Raw genomic sequence first — 21,710 nt, forward strand, 5'->3', positions numbered from 1 at the left:
CAGCGAAACAGTTACTTTTCTCCACAAGTCCACAGGTGGTGAAATCAAGCCTCAGGTAAGAGGTGGCGCAGCGATCGGTGCATTTCAAAGCACAAGTTTTGGGAGTGGCGTCTAAAATCGTGTGTTATTTTTTTTATCGATTTTAACTTGGTTTCATATTTTGTTTATTTATAATGAATTGGACAAGAGTAGCAGCCGTACTGGTTGCTCAGTTTTTAATTATTGGTAAGCTTGCTCCTGATATTTCATAGGATTTCATGGGTGAAAACATATGGACATCTGTCATTTATCCTTGCACGACACCAATAACATTTATTATATTTATTTTAGTCACGGGACAGAGATTTCCGACGATTTCCTATATTTCCCAAGAGAAAGTAATAGACATTGGTGGATCTATTGAGCTGGAATGCTCTGTGCAGTATGTTAGAGATTTCCCCGTTTTGTGGATTAAAATGGACAATGTTGATCCTTCAAGAACTATTCCACTTTCCACTGGTTCAAACCTCATTGTTAAAGACAGCAGATTTAGCTTGCGATATGATCAAGCCAGTTCAACCTACACCCTGCAAGTAGGAACAATTTTGATGAAACCATTGTTTCATTTTTGTTGGTATACAATAACGTGTTTTCTCGAAATGCTTAGATCAAGGACATTCAAGAAAATGATGCTGGAAAATACCAGTGTCAAGTATTGTTGACAGTGACAGAGAAAATTTCTGCAGATGTAGCAGTCTCTGTTCGTATTCCACCCATCATTTTTGACAATTCCACAAGATCTGTGGTAGTCAGTGAAGGGGAAGGTGTCAAACTCGAATGTTATGCTGGTGGCTATCCAGCACCAACGGTATGTCCATAAATCCTTTTTGCCTTTCCAGATGTTCTCACATTATTTGATCAATATTCCCAACCAGGTATCTTGGCGCCGTGAAAACTACGCCGTGCTACCCACCGGAGGGTCTCAATACCGTGGCAACATTCTAACAATCCCGAGCGTCAACAAAAATGACCGTGGAACCTACTACTGCGTTGCTGAAAACGGTGTCGGCAAAGGCAAGCGACGCAATATTGCAGTTGAAGTCGAGTTTTCGCCCGTGATCACAGTACCCAGGTACATAAAAATAAACTAATCAAATCTTTGCATGTCTCCTTGCGACATATTCAGTGACATGTTTGAAATTCTAGACCCCGACTAGGACAAGCTTTACAATACGATATGGACCTTGAATGCCATGTTATTGCGTATCCACCTCCAGCAATTACTTGGTGGAAGGACGAAGTTCAGTTATCCAATAACCAGCATTACAGGTAAGATTCTCTCCCTTTTTTTCTTTATTGTAATACGCATTTTTCGCTCATTTGTTGTTTGTACTGATCAATGATGGTACTATTGCATGTCATTCATATTCAGCCCAAAACAAATTTCCGAAATCATTTCGTTTTATTGTTCAATGTGTATCACCTCTGATATCTAGTATTTCACACTTTGCCACTGCCGACGAGTTTACCGATACAACGTTGCGTATCCTGACAGCTGAAAAGCGCCAATACGGTCAATATTATTGCAAGGCCGCCAATAAACTGGGCTCCGATCAGGCTTCAGTCGAGCTCTTTGGTATATATAAATCCTTCAGAACCAACAATCCTATGCATTTTTACTGTTCGTAGCATGTGCCTGACATTGTTGTTGTTGTTGTTGTTGTTGTTACAGAAACGGTCATTCCCATTTGCCCGCCTGCATGTGGTCAGAACCTGTTCTCCGTTAGCGTTGCCGCCTCTCTTGGCGGAGCCGACATGATTCTCCCCGTCCTCTTGCTTGCCTGCATGTTCCGTCGCATCTACTACTAAAGAGACGACGACAACGACTGGTAAATTTATTGACGTCATAACGGAAATGTGTTGATTTCTCTTTCCGGCGAGCGGGATGCCCGTTTTTCGTGGGCCATGCACGCACACACGAATCACACCGAGACGAGGATGACTGCGTCTCGGATCAATATACGAATGATATGGAGAAAGGAGGGGGGGAACGATGGGTGGAAGGAGCGTGCGATCTATTTTTATGATACAACGGGAACCACCAGTGAGTGGAGATGTGTAATAAATCAACCGCTCCATTGCGTCGAAGAGGAAGCAGACCGTGACTCGAAACTCGCCCACATTTTTTTCTTGTGTTATTGTTGCTGTTCTTGTTACAGTTTTCTTTTTTAGTTGAATCAAGCTCCTTTCTTTTGAAGAAAAAACCCGAATGAAAGAAAACATGATCTCGTTATATCTCATTGTCTTTTATGTTTTTAGAGACGGAGATTGGCTTTCGAAGATATCCGGTCCTACTTCATTGGACATCAGAAAGCAGAAGCCGAGCAACATCCGATACTTTTCTTAGCATTTGTAGCCCAAACATCTGCTCATGTCTCGTGCAAATCACGTTTCTCTATTTCTTTTCATCTCTACATTGATCTTCACTTTGCAACTCAATCCCTCCACTTTGTTTTTTACCTTTTAATTGACAAAACAGGAACACCTTTGTGTTTTTAACGTTCAAGTTGTGAGCCACGACTGCCTAGCAGTAATGTAAAAATGTGAACCTCAAGAGACAACAACATTCAGGTACGTTTAGTATAGGATGCATACACATTCCATCACATATCGATACTGGTTCCCCTCCCCCCCTCATATCCAGCTAGTAATTAATTCCCATTGGTTGGATATGAATATGTCAGGGATTGTGTCTTGTTTTTCTCTTCTTTTTTTTTATTAATCCCAATTTCGCGCAAAAGCATTAGTGCCACAACATTCCGTTGAACAAATAAAAATGTATTATAGTTTCTCTTTTTTGTTTTTTTTATTTTCAAGCATATTACGCGGTATGCAAAAGCTGGGGAATCCGCCATTGACCTTGCCTTATTGTCATGCAGTACGCCGGTTTTATTTTTGTGTAAATCCAGCACGCAAACTCCGCAGGGATATTATGGCAGCGAGGGGAAAACTTGTTGGCACTGTGTTTGCGTTGTTTTTCAGGTGTAAAGCGAAGAATTACTTGTTTTCTCCCCTCTTTCAGTAGTCGGGGACATGAATGTATTCTGCAAAGCGGAACGAGGTTTCTTTAACTTTTTTTTTTTTTTTCCGAGTCGTCACAGCAAATGAAAAAAAGGGGGGGGAGATTCTAGAAATGAATTATGAAAGAGCTGCTCTTTTTTTTTTCTATGGAATAAGTCGAGTGGAACGGGTTGATAACACCGCCGTGTGTGAAAGGGGTCGGTTTTTTTTTTTGGTTGGAAGGGAGGATTTCAATGCAATCAATTCTCTTTTTTCTCATTTAGAAAACAAGTTTTCGGTAAACGTATATTTTCTAATTCTTTTTTAAATTTCTGACACGACTTTGAGAGTTGAACGACGACATAAGCCCTATTAAGTGAACGAACCGAGCGTGATAGCTATATGATGAGCTAGTAATAAACAGGTACTGCCCCATCTTTTAGTGTCATCTGCACACGCAATTGCCGTCTTCCGACAATTGTTCAAAATTGCAATAATGCAGAACACATTGTTCATGCGACTTTTTTTAAAGCTGCTTACTTCAATTGTGTTTACGAGAAACGTCACAGTTCAATTTTGTTTCATAAGTGGATATCTAGGAAGAGCAGCAGACTTCAATGGCCGCTGTGTGCAGACTTGAATCGTAAATTAAAAAAGGATTGCAGTGTTTCCAAAAACATGAAAAGAAACGAGTTTTTTTTCGTCATAGGGCTATGCAATAAAGCTAGAGAGAGACTACACTTAACGATGTACGGGGCACAGACGGAAGTCTAGCCATGAAGTATCGAGTGACGGGCTGAAATATCCCAACCGACCAACAAAACAAAATGGCTCCGACCACTCACTGGCAAAAACACAGTGCTGCTGGCGGTCTGTCTTGACCGCCTTCGCTTAGCGTGTGTAGCTTTTCACTTTTTACCAGGCATCCTATTTCAAAAGAATAGTATTTCTCTTATCTTTCTACGATATCCTTCAAATTGTGTCGTCTTGTCGTAAAAAAAAAAAAACAGTTGTGGGTTCTCACCTTTTGTTTCGAATCCAACGATGCCCTCGAGCTAACCGAAAAGTGGCTATTTTGTGTCATACTTGACGATGACTCGCCAATTGGTTGAAATCACACAAAATAATTTTCTCGCATTTCCTCGTCCGCAAATATATATCGACCTAAAGTCAATGGCCCGAGCAAACAAGGCAACTATTTTTTTCTTCTTCCTCCTCGAACAGATGATAATCTTCAGTTTACTCTTTTCCGTTACATGGCACCTCGTTAACCTACATTTGTTTTCTTGACTTTTTCACGGTTGAGAAATGTTCATGAAACTGTTACACTAGTATATAGCTATATAGCTTTCAAGAAGAATGTTATTTCCATTGCATTAAAACGTATCTGCGTTTTATTTTTGTCTTTGTGGGAGGAAGAAACAAGAAGCCACCTGTTGAAATTAATAATAATATGACGTTGGCAAAGAAAGAAGTCAATGAGTCATTGGCTACTTGTTGACATCACCGGCGTGTATGTTTCTTGTCCCGGTATGGCTTCTCTCTTTCTTTCCCCCGCAGATCGTGGAACCAATTGTTGCTGACTGGAAACTGACAAAAAAGTCGTGAATGTTCAACATTCTCTTTTCTTTTTCGTGTTGTTCGATTTCTAGACGACATCCTCAAGACAATACACGAAATTGCAACGTCTTTTTCTTTTTTACAACTTGATTTCTTTGTTTGATTGGAGCAGAAACACGTGGGCCCGAACCCCGCCTCAAAAGTCGTGGACGCCATTACCTGGTTTGGAAACGACAGTCGCCATTCGAGTACACACGCATTCTTCAGGGGATTAAATGCCAAATAGAATGGAATTAAGAATGCCATACGTTTGCAAGGCTACCATTGATTTTTTTTTTTCTTTCTTTTTGGGAGAAAACCTTTTCGCCATGTTTTCTTCTTTCCCCACGAGAATGCATTAACGTTTAGATGCAGTTGTTATCCCTTTGGGGAAGACGTTTCCAGACATATTTCGAAGGTTATAGGTAGGTAAAAAAGGTTTTTGCAAAGGAAAAGGTGTTTTCGTACACATGGCGGTTGGTCGGATTCTTGTTTTTCTTACCTTTTTCCTCTAAAAAAAAAAGAAAGAAGGAAAAGAATCGTTGGATGGTGGCTCCCCTAGCGTCAGAAATGTAGCAACTAAACCCCGCGCGCGCCATCCCTTTCCCCACCCGTTGGCTGCCTCCACAGACCAACCCCAAGCCGTCCGTTCTCTTCCATCAAAACGAAGCGTTAGTCGAGTCGAGGACGCCGAGTCGAGTTGAAGAGTGTTTGACTGCAGTCTCTTGTCTTTCTCGCCGTTAGCCCAAAACAAGAAACGCTCCCGGTTTTTCTCTTCACAACGCCTTTGGCTCCATCCACATCTAGAAACGAAAACAGCAGAGAAATACTACCTAGAGGGGCCAAAAGAGAGAGACCAGTTTTGTTCGCTGTTTCAGTTTTTGTCTCGAACAGGAATTCTTCTTTTCGATCGAAAAAAGAGAAGAAGATCCAGTTGAAAGAAAAAAAGTTTTGTTACCGAGCAGAGAGAATAAAAAGATAATCGAAGCATAAACTTAAAAAAAAAAGCATACATACATTTTTACTTTGCCAGTCTTTCAGTGCACTTCGGTCAGGGCAGTGGTCTCAAGTCGAAGTGTGTTGAGCGCGGGATTTTGTCTGTGACCTTCCTCCATTTTTGTTTGATTCTTCGAACCACACGTACAGTTGTTGTGCGAAACAGTTTTCTGCCCTTATTCTTTGAGTAGGCAAACACGTTCACGAGAATGACGCGATTGAATTTCATCAGCCTGCTTCTATTGATCGGTAAGAAACAAAAAAATTTCCATCTCCATTCGCCTTGACCCTAATGCAATTTCTTTTGTGGCCATTTTCTCTTTTCTCCTCTCCATTTTTGCTTCGCTGTGCACACAGGGCGAGGTTCCCTTTTTATTTTTTTGCTCTTTCGCCATGTGTTTTTTTTTTTTAACTTATTTATTTTGAATCATTAATGAAAACGCTTGAGAGTTGGCGGTTTGGGACCACCAGCGTAACCAGCGTTGCTTCAGGGCAAAATGGCTTCCATATTCCTCCAAACATTTGATCTTCTTCTTCTTCTCTTACTATCAGCTTCAATCAGGTTCAATCTAGTCCAATTGGATTCTTTACAAAGGCCAGACACATTGAGAGATTTCTTGTGTTTAGCTCTTCCTTCTATATATTTAAAAAAAGGCCTGTGGCAGATGCTACGTATGCACTTTATATCGTGAAGGTTCAATTGAAAAGTCTTGAGAGAGAGAGACGCACTCGACGGATGTTGTATTGTTCCCTTTTCCCACCAATTATCTCCAAACTCCCCTAGATTGTGTGTAAAAACTGCTTCTGGCCCAACATCCTCCTTTTCTTTTTACCAGCCTAACTACAATCAGATACACACACACACAAAAAGTTAATTAATGTGAACTTTTTCTTTTTCGAGCATCTCTCCCCTTTTTTTCCGGTGGAAATTTTTTTTTCCCGGATGGGAGGGGGGGAACAAAATGGAGGAGGAGCGTCTTTATTTTGAGGGGAGGGTATGAAAACAGGTACAGGTGGTCGCAGGTGGTAGATACAGAAGAGGGGTCAAACTTTCTTCTTACATCCATCGGTAAACGGAAGTGGCGGATTTAGGGAACCTTCTTTTCTTACTTAAATAATATGCATTCGAACCTGTTGTCCAGGATTAGGAGGAACTGTGGCACTCCCCCTCTTACCGGTGCAATCACCCCCCTCTGTTATTTTCTTTTTCCTGTTTCAGAGATTAGAAAAGATCACGCGATAACACAAAAAAAACTTCCTAGACGAGATTTCCGGTCAATTGTTATTTGTAATTCTTGTAATTTTTCTGCATTTCATTTTTCGTTTGTTTAAAATAAGAAAAACAAAAAAAGATTGTGTGTGGGCCAATGGAATTTGAGATGAACAGCAATTCGCATGTTCATTCACCAGCACGCGTCTCCTACAAATAGGCCCCTCTCGATAAGTAAAAAGAAAATACGCCGCTTTTATTTCGGCTTTTTGCAACGCCCCGCCATCTTTCGTCGTATTTGTTTGAACGTCAAACGACGTCACTCGGTAAACAAACGAAGATCAGGCCGAGTAATGTAAGGCGTGGGAAAAGGGTTTAAGTGGATAGTTTTTGTGTGCCCTTTTTCCACTGAAATGCACGTGGAATAACTTAACGACGAACTTTAAGTAGTTGGGTGAATTGATTTTGTTTTTGTTAAAGAAAACAAAAAGGGGGGAGTTGGGTGAATTATTGATTACGATTTTTGGGGATGCGGTTAAAAGGCCTTGTGTATTGTTTTGCCCTTTTCGTATCTAAAAACAAAATTCCAGGGAAGGGGGGTGGGATCAATGAACGAAAACTTTCGTGCGTCGGTTTGTTGGCCGACATTGCGTGATTAGTTTCAACGTACCCATTTTTTTTGTGTTCTCTGATGGTTGTTGACTCGGTGAAAGGTTGTCCTGTTTGGGTGAAAGCCGGGTGGACTGGCATCATCTTTCCCCCTCTTGCATTTTGATATGATAGATTAGAAGAAACAAAACAAAAACGGGTTCGTCTTAAGTGCTATCGTATGTTGGGTCCTCCTAACATGACTGAAACAACTTTGCTGTTCATATTTTTGTTCTTTTCCTGGAAAGAGAAAATCGATAGAAACCGGAATTTTAGAATTGAACATTTCCTAATTGACGAGCAGGAAAAACATAGGGTGGGGTTATACGAGGCCACCGTTCACGAGAAGGTGCCAAATTGGCCGTGTGGCCTTCGCTTTTTTTATATTTATATATCTTATTATTTTAGATCTTAAAAAAATACCCTCCCCCTCTCTCCCCCAACAGCCCGGAACCGAAACTCCATCAAGCGTATAGCCTTTCCCTCCTCCTCCTCTTCCTCCATCTAGTTATTTTCTTTTTCTTTATTGCTTTCAAGTTTTCTTACTTGTGCAACCGTCTGCGGTTTTTAGCGAGTTGTAATACCACACACACACACACACGGTTATTGGTCGAAAACGACGGCAGGTGTCTGTTTGGTGTGTGCGTCATTGTATCGTGAGCTCACTCGAATCAACACAATGAGAAAAGAAATAAACAGAAAAAAACTTTAATTTTTTACACGACCTCAAGTTCGTTCAACTGCCAATGTTAACTTTAGGTGACGTCACGCACCATGTTGTCCATCCCCCTTTTTTTAAATTTCGTTTAGCCGAGGAAAACAACTCTCAAATAATTTGTGACGGCTTCCCCTTTCGCTCTCTGATTGTTTGCAAAGAGATGAATGCGAATCCGCTGGAAAAAAGAAGAAAAAGGTGGTTTTTCTTTTGTTTTCGTTTTCTTAAAAGACGACGTGTGTGTCTTTGAGGGCCTGAACACGCACGTTTTCAAAGAAACGGTAATTGAATTGAATTTTTTTTAAGGACGAAGAAATTTGACACGTGAGCGAAATGTGTGTAGGAATTGAAACTTTGAAGGGATGTAAGAGAAAACGTCACATGTCGAGAAAGACACGCACCAAAAACGAAAATGCGGTTCGACGGGCACCGGCTGTTCTGGGCCGGCGAAATCATTTTTTTTTTTTTATATATTTTGAATCGACACCAAGACCAGATCGTCGTTTCGATTTCAAAGCGTCGTGTCGGATTACTTGCATCAACTCCAATTACCTTCTTTCTCTAGGGGGAGACATGTTCTGTTTCAAAACTAGAAGAAATAAATATTTACGCTCGACGCTGATTTAAATATTAAAACAAAAAAAAAAAGAATAAAATTCGAAACATTTTTCTTTTTAAAACAAAAAAAAGAGGAAAAGGAAAACCTGTTGGTACGTCGCTTTTGATGTTTCAAATCGCATTACCTAACTTGGCAATGTCGCATCCAATCGTTTAGAAAATGTACCGCTATGTATGCAAATCATCCCAAAGAGTAGCTAAAGGCAAAGAGAGAGAGAGAGAGCAATGATGATGATGAGGAGAATCAACAATTTTGCTCGTGTGTGTGTAACGGAACAGACACACGGAAGGAGAAAAGGAAATCTGTGATGGGAAGGAAAAGCGACGCTTTTCAGGGGATGGGAGGGGGGACGCTTGTGTACGAAACTGTACAAAAGAAGCGAACGACGCAGCTGCTCCGGTTGCCCGTAGCAACAAGAGCGTCTATCGATTTTCGCTTCCCTCCCCTACAAGCGTTTCGATGCAAAGGGAGAAGAAAGAAAATATCCTGATGAAAAAAGGAAGTGGAAACACACACACACAAAAAAAAGGAAAACGGCTCTGAGAAGGGATGAAAATAGATCACACGGATTTTGTTTGGGTCATGATGAACTTTTCGTACAATATCCCGACATATGGCGCCATTTGCATGTTTTTTCTTTTTCTTTTTACATACAAAAAAAAGGTAATCATCATTTTCCACGTTTGATTTGTAACGGTAACAACAGCCAATGGTTCAGGTTTTTTCGCGTTTCGGAGTTCTTTTGTTAAGAATTCTTGAGAAAAGTCTTTTTGTTGCTAGTTGATGTTCTTCTTCGTGTTGGAAGAAAGAAAAGTGACCGTTGGAAAGCCCTCGGGGGTAGATCACAGGTAGATGGTGTTTCAAGGTGTTGTGTCGAGTGGTGCGTGTGCACTCGATGTTCTTCTTTCCCTCTCCGTATTCTTGGATTTCAAACCATGCCCTCAAGCCACAGGATTTTTGAGTCTGGAAATTACCACCAACCGCCGCCATTCGTTTTCTTTCTCTCCCTTCCTCGCATTCTTTTTTTTTATTATTATTCAAAATCTGAATCAAAACCTCTCCTTCCTCACTTTTCCCTGTACATATATATATATAGAAAGGAAAAAGTTAGGTTACGTGTGTTTAATGCCCATCGGGTGAATAAAAGGGGGTTGGGTCGTCCCTGAGAAACTCGACAAAGTGCACTGAGAAAAATAATCAGAAAAACTTTTATTTTTATTTCGTAAGGTTGGTTTTTTTTCCTCGTTGTGGCCGAAAGAACCACCGAGTTGCCGATCATTTTTTCCCACAGTGTTCCTATTCGCCGTGTATTATGTCTCCATGATTCACGAAGAGCTCCTCTTTTTTTTCCACGATTCCCATCCCCCATGTCTTGTTTCCTTTCTTCTTCAGCCGTTGCCTTGTTGATTATTATTATTATTATACCTTTCTCTTTTTACCTCTTTTTGTGCGATGACGGGCGTCTGTTTTTCTCCATTGTGTGGGTGGGGTTGTTTCCTCGATGTCTCATCGGCTTGTTTTACGACCGCTAGATGGCTCTAGCTGCTTGATGGTGAAATGTCAAATAATCGATTTTTTTTTTTAAATTAGGTATCGCCAATTGTCAAGTGACGATCGAGCCACAGAATATCGTCGTTCGACAAGATGATGTGACGAGATTGATGTGCAAAACGCGCACGCCAATCAAGAGCTGCTTGTGGGAGATCAACGGCGATCTCTACAATTTATCGCCGGGCAGTCTATACGAACCATTGGGAATCCTCGAAGATGGAGAATGCGGCATTCAGGTCAGTCGGAACATTTTCATCACTTGAAAACGGTAACATTCAAGTAGCAAAGGGTTTAATTGTTATGATTGGAAACAGGCCAGAATTACGGAGGCTGAAAACGGCGTGTGGTCCTGCCGTGTGTTCCTTAGCGGAACGAGCAGATCGCCCGCCGAACGGGCCAGCGCTAACGTCACCGTTTTGGGTATGGTTTTTTTTTAGCACATTTATTACTATTATTATTATTCCACAAATGCATCCGGTGGTTGGGTCTGCACAAATTTATTAACTTGTTTGTGGTGTGGTATTTTTGTTGTTGTTGCAGCATTGCCGCAGATTTCACTGAGACCCATGGAGGATACCATCACGGTCATTGCTGGAGAAACGACCACAATTGATTGTATGGTATCCAACGCCCGTCCTGTCCCTGCCATCATGTGGATGTTAGGTAAAAATGAAAGATCATTTTAACTTTATTAATAATTTTTTTTATCATCTGGAAATTGTTGAAATCATTTGGAATGAAACATATTTTCATTAATTATTTCATTGCGGTTCGTTTTTGAAATCAAAATTGGGGCAATGATACCAAAAATGAAGAAAGATGGACCACAATACAAACGGGTTAACGATCGCTGTGCAAAATGTCTGCGAGGTGGAGCCTCACACACACACAAAGTCCGGCTGGTTAACGAACCAGTTGATTGGCTCGAATTGTGTCGTGTCTTTTTTTCGTAGAATTTTCATTTTTTTTTCTTGCATTTTTTTTGCCCGTCTGTCGTTTTTCACTCGTGCGTGACGTTACTCAAAAGACCTATTCTTTCAGCCCTTTCCAAAGGGATGATGTGTACCACACTCCGTTATGTTTTGATTCCCATTTTTTTTTTTTATTTGTTGCCCTTGTTAACCATTTCCTTTTATTTGCGTCTCTCGTCTTCCTCCCCCCCACATCCGCGTTTGGACAGGCGATCGTGAATTGGATTTTACCAATACGCAAACGCTTGTGGAACCGCGAACGGTTGGCGACAACACGAAGGTGAGTATCACGAGCAAGTTGAACTACGCCTTCCAGGCTGTCGACCACGACAAGTCGCTCCGTTGCGTCACCACTGGACCGTGGCTGACGATGGAAGATCCTCACCAAGCCTCGGCGCAATTGAACGTCATCTGTGAGTCTGCGTTGACATCTGTTTTGATCTATCAAGACCCACCAGTCTTAACTGTATTTCTTTTTCTTGCAGTTCCTCCTCAACCCAAAGATGAGATGACGTTGTACGGTTTTGTGCTCGGTCAGCCCGGTGACATCACCGTCAATTTCACGGCCAATCCACGTCCATCGGCCGTCATCTGGAAGCTGGACGGTGAGACCGAGTTGGCTGTTGAACCCTTTACCGGCCGTTCCAGCGATCCTCGCGTCGAAGTCAGCGAGCTCAGGAGCACGGTAATTTAAATCATCTCATCAACCTAAAAAAAAAAAAGAAATGTTTCAAAATTCAATTTTTTTGTAATCGATTAACGAAATAGAACGCGACATCGTACGAGGCCCGTTTGCGGATCAAGTCGGTGAGCGAGGCGGACGCGCGTCGCATTTTCCGTTTGGTGGTGGAGTCGTCGTTGATGAACGGCGAGGCCGTCTCTCAGGAGTACATGGTGCGCCTGTCTACATCTCCAGCTCCGCTTCAATGTAACCCCGAATCAAATTGAGAACTGTTCGAATCAAGCCAACCAACGGACCGTTGATTCTCGTTCTGATTTAGCCGGCGGAGTCGGTGGTGGCGGAATCGCTGCCATTGTTATCGTCCTCGTGGCCGTCCTAGTCGTCACGGCCGTCGTCCTCTACGCCCGCAACACCGGCCGGTGGTGCTTCGCTGGTAGTACATTCATTTTCTTTCTTTTTCATATGTTTTTGGTTTTTTGTTTTGTTTTATCATTTGTTTTCTGAAATTATTATTATTATTATTATTATTTAAAATCATATTCTTTTAGCTCTTATCTTTATACTTCTCTACTACTTTTCTATCTCTCGTTCTCTCTCTCTCTCTCTCTCTTTTCTCTCTTTTTCATTTATTCTTTCTATCAAAAACAAACAGTCAATGCTGACTGCTAGTTTTTATATTTCCCAATAGTTCGTCGTAGTTAGTTCATCGTCGAGGTTTTCTTTTTTCAAACTTTTTGTCAGATGTAGAAGTTGAACTTGATTTCTTTCTCCCGGCCATCCTCTTCAAATTCCATCCTCCACGTCCCTTCTATTTATTTTGATTTATTTTTTCTTCTTCGACCGGATTTCAGTGGGAAAAAAAGGGAGAGAGAGAAAAAATTTGAGGATCTTTCCTTTTCTGGTTTGAAGCAACTCTTTTTTTTTAAATAATTTAAATCAATTTCTCGTTATGGGAGGGTCAAGGATTAATGTTCGATTAACCTGATGTTAAATAATGCGATGCTTTTGCCATTAACTCAATTTTAACTCTCTTAATAAAATGAAAAATAATTAATTCAAAAATATTAACAAAAAAGAAAAAAAAAGGATGAGAAAGATATTAAAATCGTAACCGGTGACGTTTCCTATCAGCTTCTTTGTTTATGGGGGTTTTGTGTTTTCTCTTCCTAAATATTCGTGTTTTTTTTTTTTTTAACTTCCTATCATTTTGATTAACATTTTATTTTATTATTATTATTATATTAACGGTGTTTTTGTTGCCATTCAAAACCAGCGCTAAAACCACGTTTTTTTTTCTCTCTTTTTTTTTCTTTTTTTTCTTTTTTTTCATTACGAAAATCTCCATCCCAAACCCAATCCCTCGCCCATATCCCCCCTCCAATATTTATTTACGTGTCATTTCTGGGTTTGTTTCTCAACACATTTATGCCATCCCTACTGAAAATTCGAATCATTTTATAAAATCCCCACATTCACGTGCCCTCCTCCGTCGGATTGCGTTTCCATTTTGATTTTTTCTTGTTTGTCATCTGCTCCTTTTTGCACGAATTATGATTTTTCATCCGTTTGTTTGTGTGTGTGTCATTGCACGCCAATGCCCCAAAACACGCAAAAAACAAAACAAAACAAACCCCAACAACCTGCCGGTGTGTCTGTGTTGTGTGTGTGTGTGTGACATGTCGTGCCCGCTGTTTTGTGTAAACCTTTTCCCACCGCCCCCGTCCATCATCCCGTCCTTCCCCCATCCCGTGTTCTGCGTGAATGCCTCCTTAGGTGGACGTCGGACCGTAGGCGAGGGCGAATCACAGAGCGCGCATTGACGAGGAGAACCCGGCGAGATCATCAAGGAGAAGGAAGGCAGAAGAAGGTCCGCTCAAAGGCAGCAACGAGAATTTGAACCTTCAACTGGCCGGCCCCGATGGCGCTGAAAATGGCAACGGAGTCCCGGCTCCCATCAAAGAAGCTCAACAGCAGACGAACGGCGCTACAACGCCCGACGGCAAAGATACGGCCGTTTGATTGTGCTGCGAAAAGAGAGAGACAGACAGACAGACACATTTATTATTGCAAATTAAAGACCCATTTTAAACAAACAAGAGAAAGAGAGCAAAAAGAAAACAAAAAAATAAATACTGCAGAAGAGGGAGAGAAGAACGCGACAAGAAAATTTCGAAACATGACTACCATAATTATAATAAATAGAGAGAATTTCATTTCTCGATGAATTAGCTGGACAAACAAAAAAAATATTCTCATTTTGACAATTTCTTCCATCACATAATTATTTTTTTTTTTAAATTCATTTTTGGGCTTCGCTTTCAAGTAATTTGACCAAAAAAAAGAAAAAAAGGTTTCGTCAGACGCAAACTTTTTTTTTTTTTTTTAATTTCTAGACATTTTAATGGGTCGGTTTTTATTCATTTTTCGGATTTTCATGTGCGTGCGTGTGTTACAATATCATTTCTCCCAATTTTTTTAATTAACGGATTCCATTGATCCCCCTCAATTATTAGAAGAGAAAAGGAAAAGAAGCTGTAGTTACATATTCAAAACATGTTTACGTCGCCCGCTGCGTATGTGTTACTGTATGTGTCCCGTGTTGCCGCCACTGTTGTGTATAATTGGCGTCTTACAAAACAAAAAAAATGGCGAGAAGGGACGGTCCTTTCAAGAGATGGCGTTGGTTGACGGAAATTCCAATTTTTCCTATTTCAGGGTTTGAAATTAGCGCAAAGACGACTGTGCCCCTCTCGCCGTTTCCATTTTGTAATAGCGCTCCATTTTCATTCCTTTTCTTCAGGTTTTTCAACTCTCTTTCCTTACTCTCAGTAGTTTTAGCAGTAGCAGTCGATCTTTCACAGTAGTCTCTATAAATCATTTGCAAATTTTTCAGTCAAGCGTCTCTGGCCACACAACTGTGCCAGAGGCATTTCCATTTCTCAGATTACGCTTTGTAATTCTCATTACCGAACAATTGCTGTAAGATTCTCTTTAAAAAAAAAGAAAAGAACATCACCGACATTCTCTTTTTTTTTTTTTTTTTCAAACTAAGGTTTATTTTGTTTTCCATTTTTGGGGGTTTATTGCCCATCCCGTCCTTTTATCCAAACAAAGAAACAAAATATAAAAAAAAAAAAGAAAAACGAGAACGATATTTCCCTTCCTCCTTCGCAGACATTTCCAGAAACCGAAAAAATTTAAAAAAAAAAGGAAGACACGAAAGTCAAATTAAAATTAAATCGATGTAGTGTTTGTAATTTTCCATCCCCCAATACGTTTTTAGGTGTCTATATTTAAGTGGTTATGTATAAGCTTGTGTGATGTCCCTACTCCCTTTGTGTTTGATATTCAAATCATGTTTTTTTTTTTATTATTTCCTCATCTTTTACCTCTTCCCAATTCAAAAAAAAAAATACAAACCAAAAAAGAACAAAAAAAACAAACAAAGAGGAGATGAAAGTTTTTGTCACTTGACATTCAATTGCTTTAGACACCAACCCCAAAATATGAAAACCAACACACGCAAACAACCGCATTGAGCACGAATGTCGCCACATGTTTGACATTACATATCTAATATTCGTCTTCTTTTTTTTTTTTCTTCCTCGGTTCTCTGCGAGGAAGCCATTCCGTTAGCGTCAGTACCAAAGAAAGGTAATATGCAAATTTTCGAAAACAAAAAACAAAAATTTTTTAAACTTAATGTTTGTATTTTTTCGTGTAAAAATTCAGTGCGGATGAAGAAGCCGGCGAAGTCCCGGTCCCAACGAGGATGACGGGGACAATGCCGGACAAGGAGATAACCTTCATCAAGGCACCGGTGAGGTGAAAGTAGAAACGAGCAATCAACGACAGAGTCTCACGCACCGGATCTCATCGCTCTATGAGACGCTCATTAGCAAAACGGCACCTAAAAAATCAGCCGGAGCATCCGCTGGAATTGGTAACGCCGCTGTCGATATCGATGCAAAGGTAAAAGAGATACAAAAAAACAAAACAAAAAATTGACACGTCATCATTCATTTTGGGCTTGTCACGTTAAAGGGAAGGAGCGATCGTCTACGTGGAATGGATTTGAAATCACCGGCAGGTGAAGGCGCCATGTCCGACTCTGCGGCCGTTCGGATGATCAAGGACGAAACGACGGAGTACGCCGAAAGTGTGCCCGTGAAAGGCAAGGACAGTGCGGGCAACAACGCCGACTGAATAAAAACCGACACACGCAAACAAAACGCAAGTTGACTTTCTCTCTCTCTAGCACGCGCATATCGTAACGGACAAAAACATAAACATTTAAAAAGCAAAAAAAAAAAAAAATTAAAGTTAAATTACATCACCTTTACGTTGTGGAATTCTCAACGCAAATGTTGCGTAACACACACAATAATAGAGGAAGCATTTTGTTTCCGATTTCAAGTGTGCATTTTTGCGTGTAATTGTATTTGAATCGATTTCTTTTATTATTATTAATTTTTTTTTGAAATGGGGAAATTTATTATTATTATTTTTTTATTGACTCTTCAATTCATGACATTTCTTCCGGTTTTTATTTAAAGAAACTAACAATAAAGGAAAAAAAAAATATTTTCTATTGTGTGTGTGCGTGTTGCTGATTTTCGCTTGTATAATTTTTTCTCTCATTTGTTGTACAAAAAGAAAAAAATCATGGCGAAACATTTTAGCGCTTTTTCAACTGCCCATTTTTGAAATTGTGCATTTTTTTCTTCCAATTTGATCGAGTGCGGATTATTTTGGTTACCAATCGTTTGATGGCAGTTTATGAACAAAATTCCAATTTTTCATCTCGTCATTTTCTTGATGTCGAATTCATGTCGCGATTTCTTTTCACTGGGAACAATTAAAAACAGCAACAACCGAAAAATGTAAAACCCCTCGTGTTTTGTATCATTTGTCCATCCCGACAACTCAACACAAACCTTAAAATATACAACAACAATTCGAAAAAGAAATCGTGTTTCATTTTTTTTTTTTGAGTTTTCAAACAAAAAAACTAACGCCCAAAATTTTCTTTAATTCATTGACTTTCTCAAAAGAAAACAAACAATTTGTTTCGCTTCATTTTACACAAAGCTGCATCGACTCACTGCCGTAAGTTCTTTCTATTTTTTTAATGGCTCACGTTATACGTCTCTCTTTAAAACGCTGACTTAAAGTAACCGTTTATGCATATCATAAATTTATTAGTTTTTTTTTTTTGGGGCGATACAACTAAAAAATAAATAATAACTTGTAACCAAAGCGACTCTGTGCGTTTGAATTACGACTCTGTTTCCCTCCTTTTCTTTTTCGAATCTGGGCGGGCGCACAGCGAGTTGTCGAAAGAAAATGTTTGGTTCTGATTACGTATGCCGCCTGATTGGGCGGTTTTGATTTTCTCTTGCCTTCGAATTTTGCACGAGCCGTTAAGAAACGGCTGAATATTCTTTATGAGAATGTTGTACTTTAAAAACATTGGGGCAAGACTTGCGATGATTCACCAGTTGGCGGTCCAGGCAAAAAGAAAAAAAAAAGGGATCGTAAATTTCCATGAATATTAACACCGTGGATGGTTTCGGTTTGTCTCTCTATCTGTTTTCCCTTTTATTGCCTTCAATTCTTGGCGACACGTTTTGCCCATTTCCCCCCTTTTTTCACGAAGTAAGATCGTGTCAATATTCCCGACTGTTGTTTTCGATTGTGGTTAGCAACGTGATTATCTCAAATGTAGTCCATTAAAACATTCGGCTAAAGGCCGACCCGAGATAATGAATTTGTATATCGTTGGGCTGTCTAATAATTCATTGCAATCGCGAGAAAAAGAAAAGGAGATTCGTTCAAATGTTGGAAAGATTTTTTTTCCTTCTTTTTCGTGGGGCATTTCCAATTTGGGCAGAGAAAAGAGGAGGGAACGAATTTCGAACACCAGCAGCGCCGTTAATGTTTCACGCCGTGATTAAGTGTGATATGAGTCACGAGTGTATTGCGTCACCGCCCTAGACTTCAATATTTTCTATTGAATATGCAAATGAAAACATATTGCGCCTTCTATACATGATCCTGATTGGATTTCGAGACGCATCAAGGGCGATGCTGTGTGATATCCCAATGTCCATTACACACACAGCTGCAAACCCCAAAGAGGCCAGGAACAAAATATATACTCACATCATCTGTAGCCCATCTTCTTTTACTCTCTGTGGAATATGATAGACATCAAAAGTCGTGAATCATTTTATTGGGATAGCATAGGCTACTTACTGCAACAACTGCTGGGAATGTTTTCTTCTTTTCCAGTTGAACAGGGTGTTTCCTGGACATCGTCTCGTATGCCTGTTTGTCTTCTTCTCGTGCACGAACAGCAGACGACACGGCCTTTTGCGAGCCACGGACAACGTACGCAAGTTATTGCTTAGTGATGTCATATAGAGTCTTAACGATTTTTTTAGGCTTTAGTCATCTTCTTTAAGGCTGTGATCATCTGCTTGGACAAAAACCTTTTTTTCTCTTTCCAAATACCCGAGCGCGTAAGTTTCAATAATTCATTGAATGACTTTCAAGATTTTCGAATGTTCGACTGGACCGTGGTGATGTCAATCACGTCTCCGCTGTGTTAACAATCCATCAGTGACGAGGTACGACTAGTTGTCCATCGTTTATTCGAACACCCACCGGATTCTTATCTGAGAGTTAAAACTCGCGTATCTGTTAATGAGCTTCATTTATTTTTCTCCACCCATTTCTGTTACGTTTACCAACACGAGAGGCTATGGAGAGATAACAGTCGACACACTAAAAGAGACATCACCAAAAAAGAGAAGATCCACTCACAAAAGAGGGTCGACTATAGCAAAAAAAAAAAACGAAAGAATTTGCATTTCAAGTCTGTCGAGATCTTTTCACATTCTGGTGGCAACCTCAGGGTGCCATTCACAAAAGTGGACAACACCATGACGGGCTACCACAATAACAGAGAAAATCGTGAGTTTTTAAGGAGTTAAAAAAAAAAGAAAACAAGCCTAGACAGTTCTCGAAGAAATAAAGAAAAACTGTTTAACAGAAACGATAAGAATCTTCTCTCTAAAAGTTTTCAGGAAAATTCTCAAGTGCTCATTCGTAAAATTTCGTCAGTCATCCGATGCCGCAATGCCAGACTCGTATAGTTTCAATTTGCATTATTTAGACTACAACAAACAAAACACCGACTCGAAAAAAAATTATTTTTTTAAAATAGCATTTTATTAAGTGTGGAAAAAAAATATATATATTCAATTGAAATATATGGCCTATACTATTTGCATAGTCGACTTGGTCCACCACGTGCTGCCAACTGTAAATAGAACTCAAAAAAAAAAAAAAAAAAATTTCAGCATATTCTTAAATAGAGAAATGGCCTGACTTACTACTGTAAAGAGAAAAAAAAAAAGAAAATTGCTGCATAGTCCACCGTGTGTCTACACAAAAAGATGGAATAAGATAAAAGCCTCCACCACTAGCCAGGCTCCCCTTCAGTGCCGTTTTAGACTGGACGCCGTCGCGGAACGTCCCTGGCGATCGTCGACTGTGTGTGAAACAATCAGCTGGTGGGGACTGAGCTGTTCTGGTATGAGTTTTTCTTTTTTCTGGGGAAATTCCTGGTGTGCATTGTTTATACTATTGTATTGCAGTGTTTTCCTGTTGTGAAACATCAGAGAAGAGCATATTGTTTGTGTCAACAGTCAATGGAAATAGGCTAACCATTTTTATGTGTCTAGTCATCACCTACAGTTTTCGTTGGCCAGAAGGATGGGCAGCCAGCCATAGAGAAATGTGTCGTGTGATTATTCAGTTTCTTCTTGGCACCAACTCATGTGTCGAGTGAAAGAAGAAGAAGAAGAAGAAATAAAAAATAACTTGTCTGGCCTGCTCGTCACAGTCCAAGTAGGAAAAAATCTCTTGAATAATTCACACCACCAAGGACTGCACTTAGTCCATTCAAGGGATTACAACTCAACCTCCGAGAATTTCCATTCAACAGAGCACAGCCACGTTTTTTTTTTCCCTACATATTAGATATATCAATTTATCGCCGTTTTGTTGCCTAAATTTCAAAAAAGAAAGATGACGATGAGTTTTATTGGGTATCTGCTGTTTTGATTGTGCCCGTCTGCTGGGCTTTAGTGCCGAAGATATCACTCAAATCGAAAAAGCCTTCATCCAACATCGTCACTTGTCACCAGTACGGGCAATGACGTCATTTCAGAGACCAGACCCTGGGCGTCGGCAAATGGCCAACGTTGAACATTACCCGACTGAGATTAGCAGTTACAACGTCACATCTAGCACGACGACAACGAAATTGGCCGATAGGAAGTTTGACGTCGTCGACCTGATCCAAATCCTTCATCCGGCTATCAATTAACAGTCAACACGATCCACCATCTGGATCCTAATTCTTCTGTTGGCCCTAAAGAAAACACGACATCGTACACAAGTGGAAGTCTCAAGTTCAAAGGATCGCGCCAGCCAAAACAACACCCACAGGACCTTTTTGGACTCGCAATGACATTGTAGAACCACCGACCACCAAACCGCCCGTCTATTCGTCACGGTAAGCAATTTAGAAAATCAAATGTTGGATATCTATTTGAAATCATTTATCTTTAAACAAATAACGTGTGGAGTTAATCCAATCGACTTGCCAATCTTTAACTTCGACATGCCCGGCGTATCGGTTGGTGGAACGTCGCAAAGAATACGATATCCGTTGGTATCCGTCACGCAGATGGGCGTCTGCCATTGTATTGACGGAAGACCGATCGATTCTTGGCCGTCTGGGAAGGATTGGCCAAGTTGCGGGAATATTTCGACGGCTATAACGAGCCACAAATCGCCATGAATTTGACGTTCCCGCTGTTGACACAAGTGAAACGAGGCAAACATCCAGGGCATTTGCATCAAGAATTACGCGATATTACGCTGTCCATTACCCGTCCGTCAAATATCAAATGAATCCGCCATCGCCCAACAGTGCAGACGTATGTTATCTCAATCGTACCACGCCTAAATGACTTTGCCTGATCACAATTGGATGATTAGTTGCTTATATGTCGTCATAATCAAACTGTTGTGTATGACATTTGCAATCGTATTTTTGTGTTGTATTTGTATGAAGATCTTGTTAGACATGGTCGACTCGAGCACCGTCTTTGTTCAAGCTTCCGCGTCGTTTGTGGGACCTGACTGAAAGCCGCGCCCTACGCCATCGGGCCGATCGCCTGATGACAACGTTGAGGAATCGCGGGAAGCCTTTCCACGACCGTTACTATTATCTCGCGGCATTCAACAAGTTAGTTTTCTAACATGTGATGGATAACCAATTATCTTACACGTCATTTTGTTTGTGTTTATTTAGATCTGATAATATGGAGAATAACGTCTACGGAAATGGATTCGCTACCCGATTAAAGAGATCCCAGGTCGAGTCCAGCCCAGTTGCAAAGCCCAAGACCCGCCGTTGAGTAAAGTCACTCTTCGTACCCGGAAACGGCAAGTAGGTATTTCTTTCTTTATTATCACAAGTCTCGAAGAGATGTAGAGATTTTGAGTTTGATTGTGCCGCACGCGGACCCCCACACACACACACGGCCCATTAGCATAATGACCAGTGGGAATAAGCCCCGTACCAAATCCCCTATGGACTG

At 40.5% G+C, this 21,710-nt stretch overlaps 1 protein-coding gene, 2 long non-coding RNA genes and 2 pseudogenes across 4 annotated transcripts; 4 read left to right on the forward strand and 1 right to left on the reverse strand.

Annotated features, from left to right (window-relative positions):
• The first annotated feature begins 63 nt into the window (after positions 1 to 63).
• On the forward strand, positions 64 to 2,830 carry LOC116918481 (lachesin). Of its 2 annotated transcripts, XM_032924206.2 has the most exons (8): positions 64 to 225; positions 331 to 572; positions 647 to 847; positions 915 to 1,111; positions 1,186 to 1,308; positions 1,476 to 1,615; positions 1,712 to 1,868; positions 2,299 to 2,531. In XM_032924206.2, exons 1-7 carry the CDS (start codon positions 174 to 176, stop codon positions 1,846 to 1,848), a joined length of 1,092 nt encoding a protein of 363 aa, XP_032780097.2. In that variant the 5' UTR covers positions 64 to 173; the 3' UTR covers positions 1,849 to 1,868; positions 2,299 to 2,531. The 2 variants fall into 2 exon arrangements, with proteins under 2 accessions (XP_032780097.2, XP_032780096.1); XM_032924205.2 differs by lacking the exon at positions 1,712 to 1,868 and having other exon boundaries at positions 2,299 to 2,830.
• Positions 2,831 to 3,376: 546 nt separating this feature from the next.
• Positions 3,377 to 5,422, reverse strand: LOC116918482. The gene is made up of 3 exons (XR_006642068.1): positions 4,819 to 5,422; positions 4,064 to 4,629; positions 3,377 to 3,966 (listed from the first exon to the last, which is right to left on the reverse strand). It is a non-coding gene; the product is annotated as an uncharacterized LOC116918482 (long non-coding RNA).
• Positions 5,423 to 5,549: 127 nt separating this feature from the next.
• Positions 5,550 to 14,291, forward strand: LOC123466283 (annotated as a pseudogene).
• Positions 14,292 to 15,569: 1,278 nt separating this feature from the next.
• LOC123468034 lies at positions 15,570 to 15,929 on the forward strand. The gene is made up of 2 exons (XR_006642066.1): positions 15,570 to 15,684; positions 15,763 to 15,929. It is a non-coding gene; the product is annotated as an uncharacterized LOC123468034 (long non-coding RNA).
• Positions 15,930 to 19,875: 3,946 nt separating this feature from the next.
• Positions 19,876 to 21,559, forward strand: LOC123468042 (annotated as a pseudogene).
• The last annotated feature ends 151 nt before the right edge of the window (positions 21,560 to 21,710 follow it).

Source organism: Daphnia magna, unplaced genomic scaffold, assembly GCF_020631705.1.
Source record: "Daphnia magna isolate NIES unplaced genomic scaffold, ASM2063170v1.1 Dm_contigs270, whole genome shotgun sequence".
Taxonomy (NCBI): domain Eukaryota; kingdom Metazoa; phylum Arthropoda; class Branchiopoda; order Diplostraca; family Daphniidae; genus Daphnia; species Daphnia magna.

Bases quoted from the DNA above. Each gene is read 5' to 3' on its own strand.
- LOC116918481 (XM_032924205.2), top strand. From the start codon at position 174: ATGAATTGGACAAGAGTAGCAGCCGTACTGGTTGCTCAGTTTTTAATT. The intron at 226-330 runs GTAAGCTTGCTC...TATTTATTTTAG, and splicing joins TGCTCAGTTTTTAATTATTG to TCACGGGACAGAGATTTCCG. The intron at 1,616-2,298 runs GTATATATAAAT...TTATGTTTTTAG, and splicing joins GGCTTCAGTCGAGCTCTTTG to AGACGGAGATTGGCTTTCGA.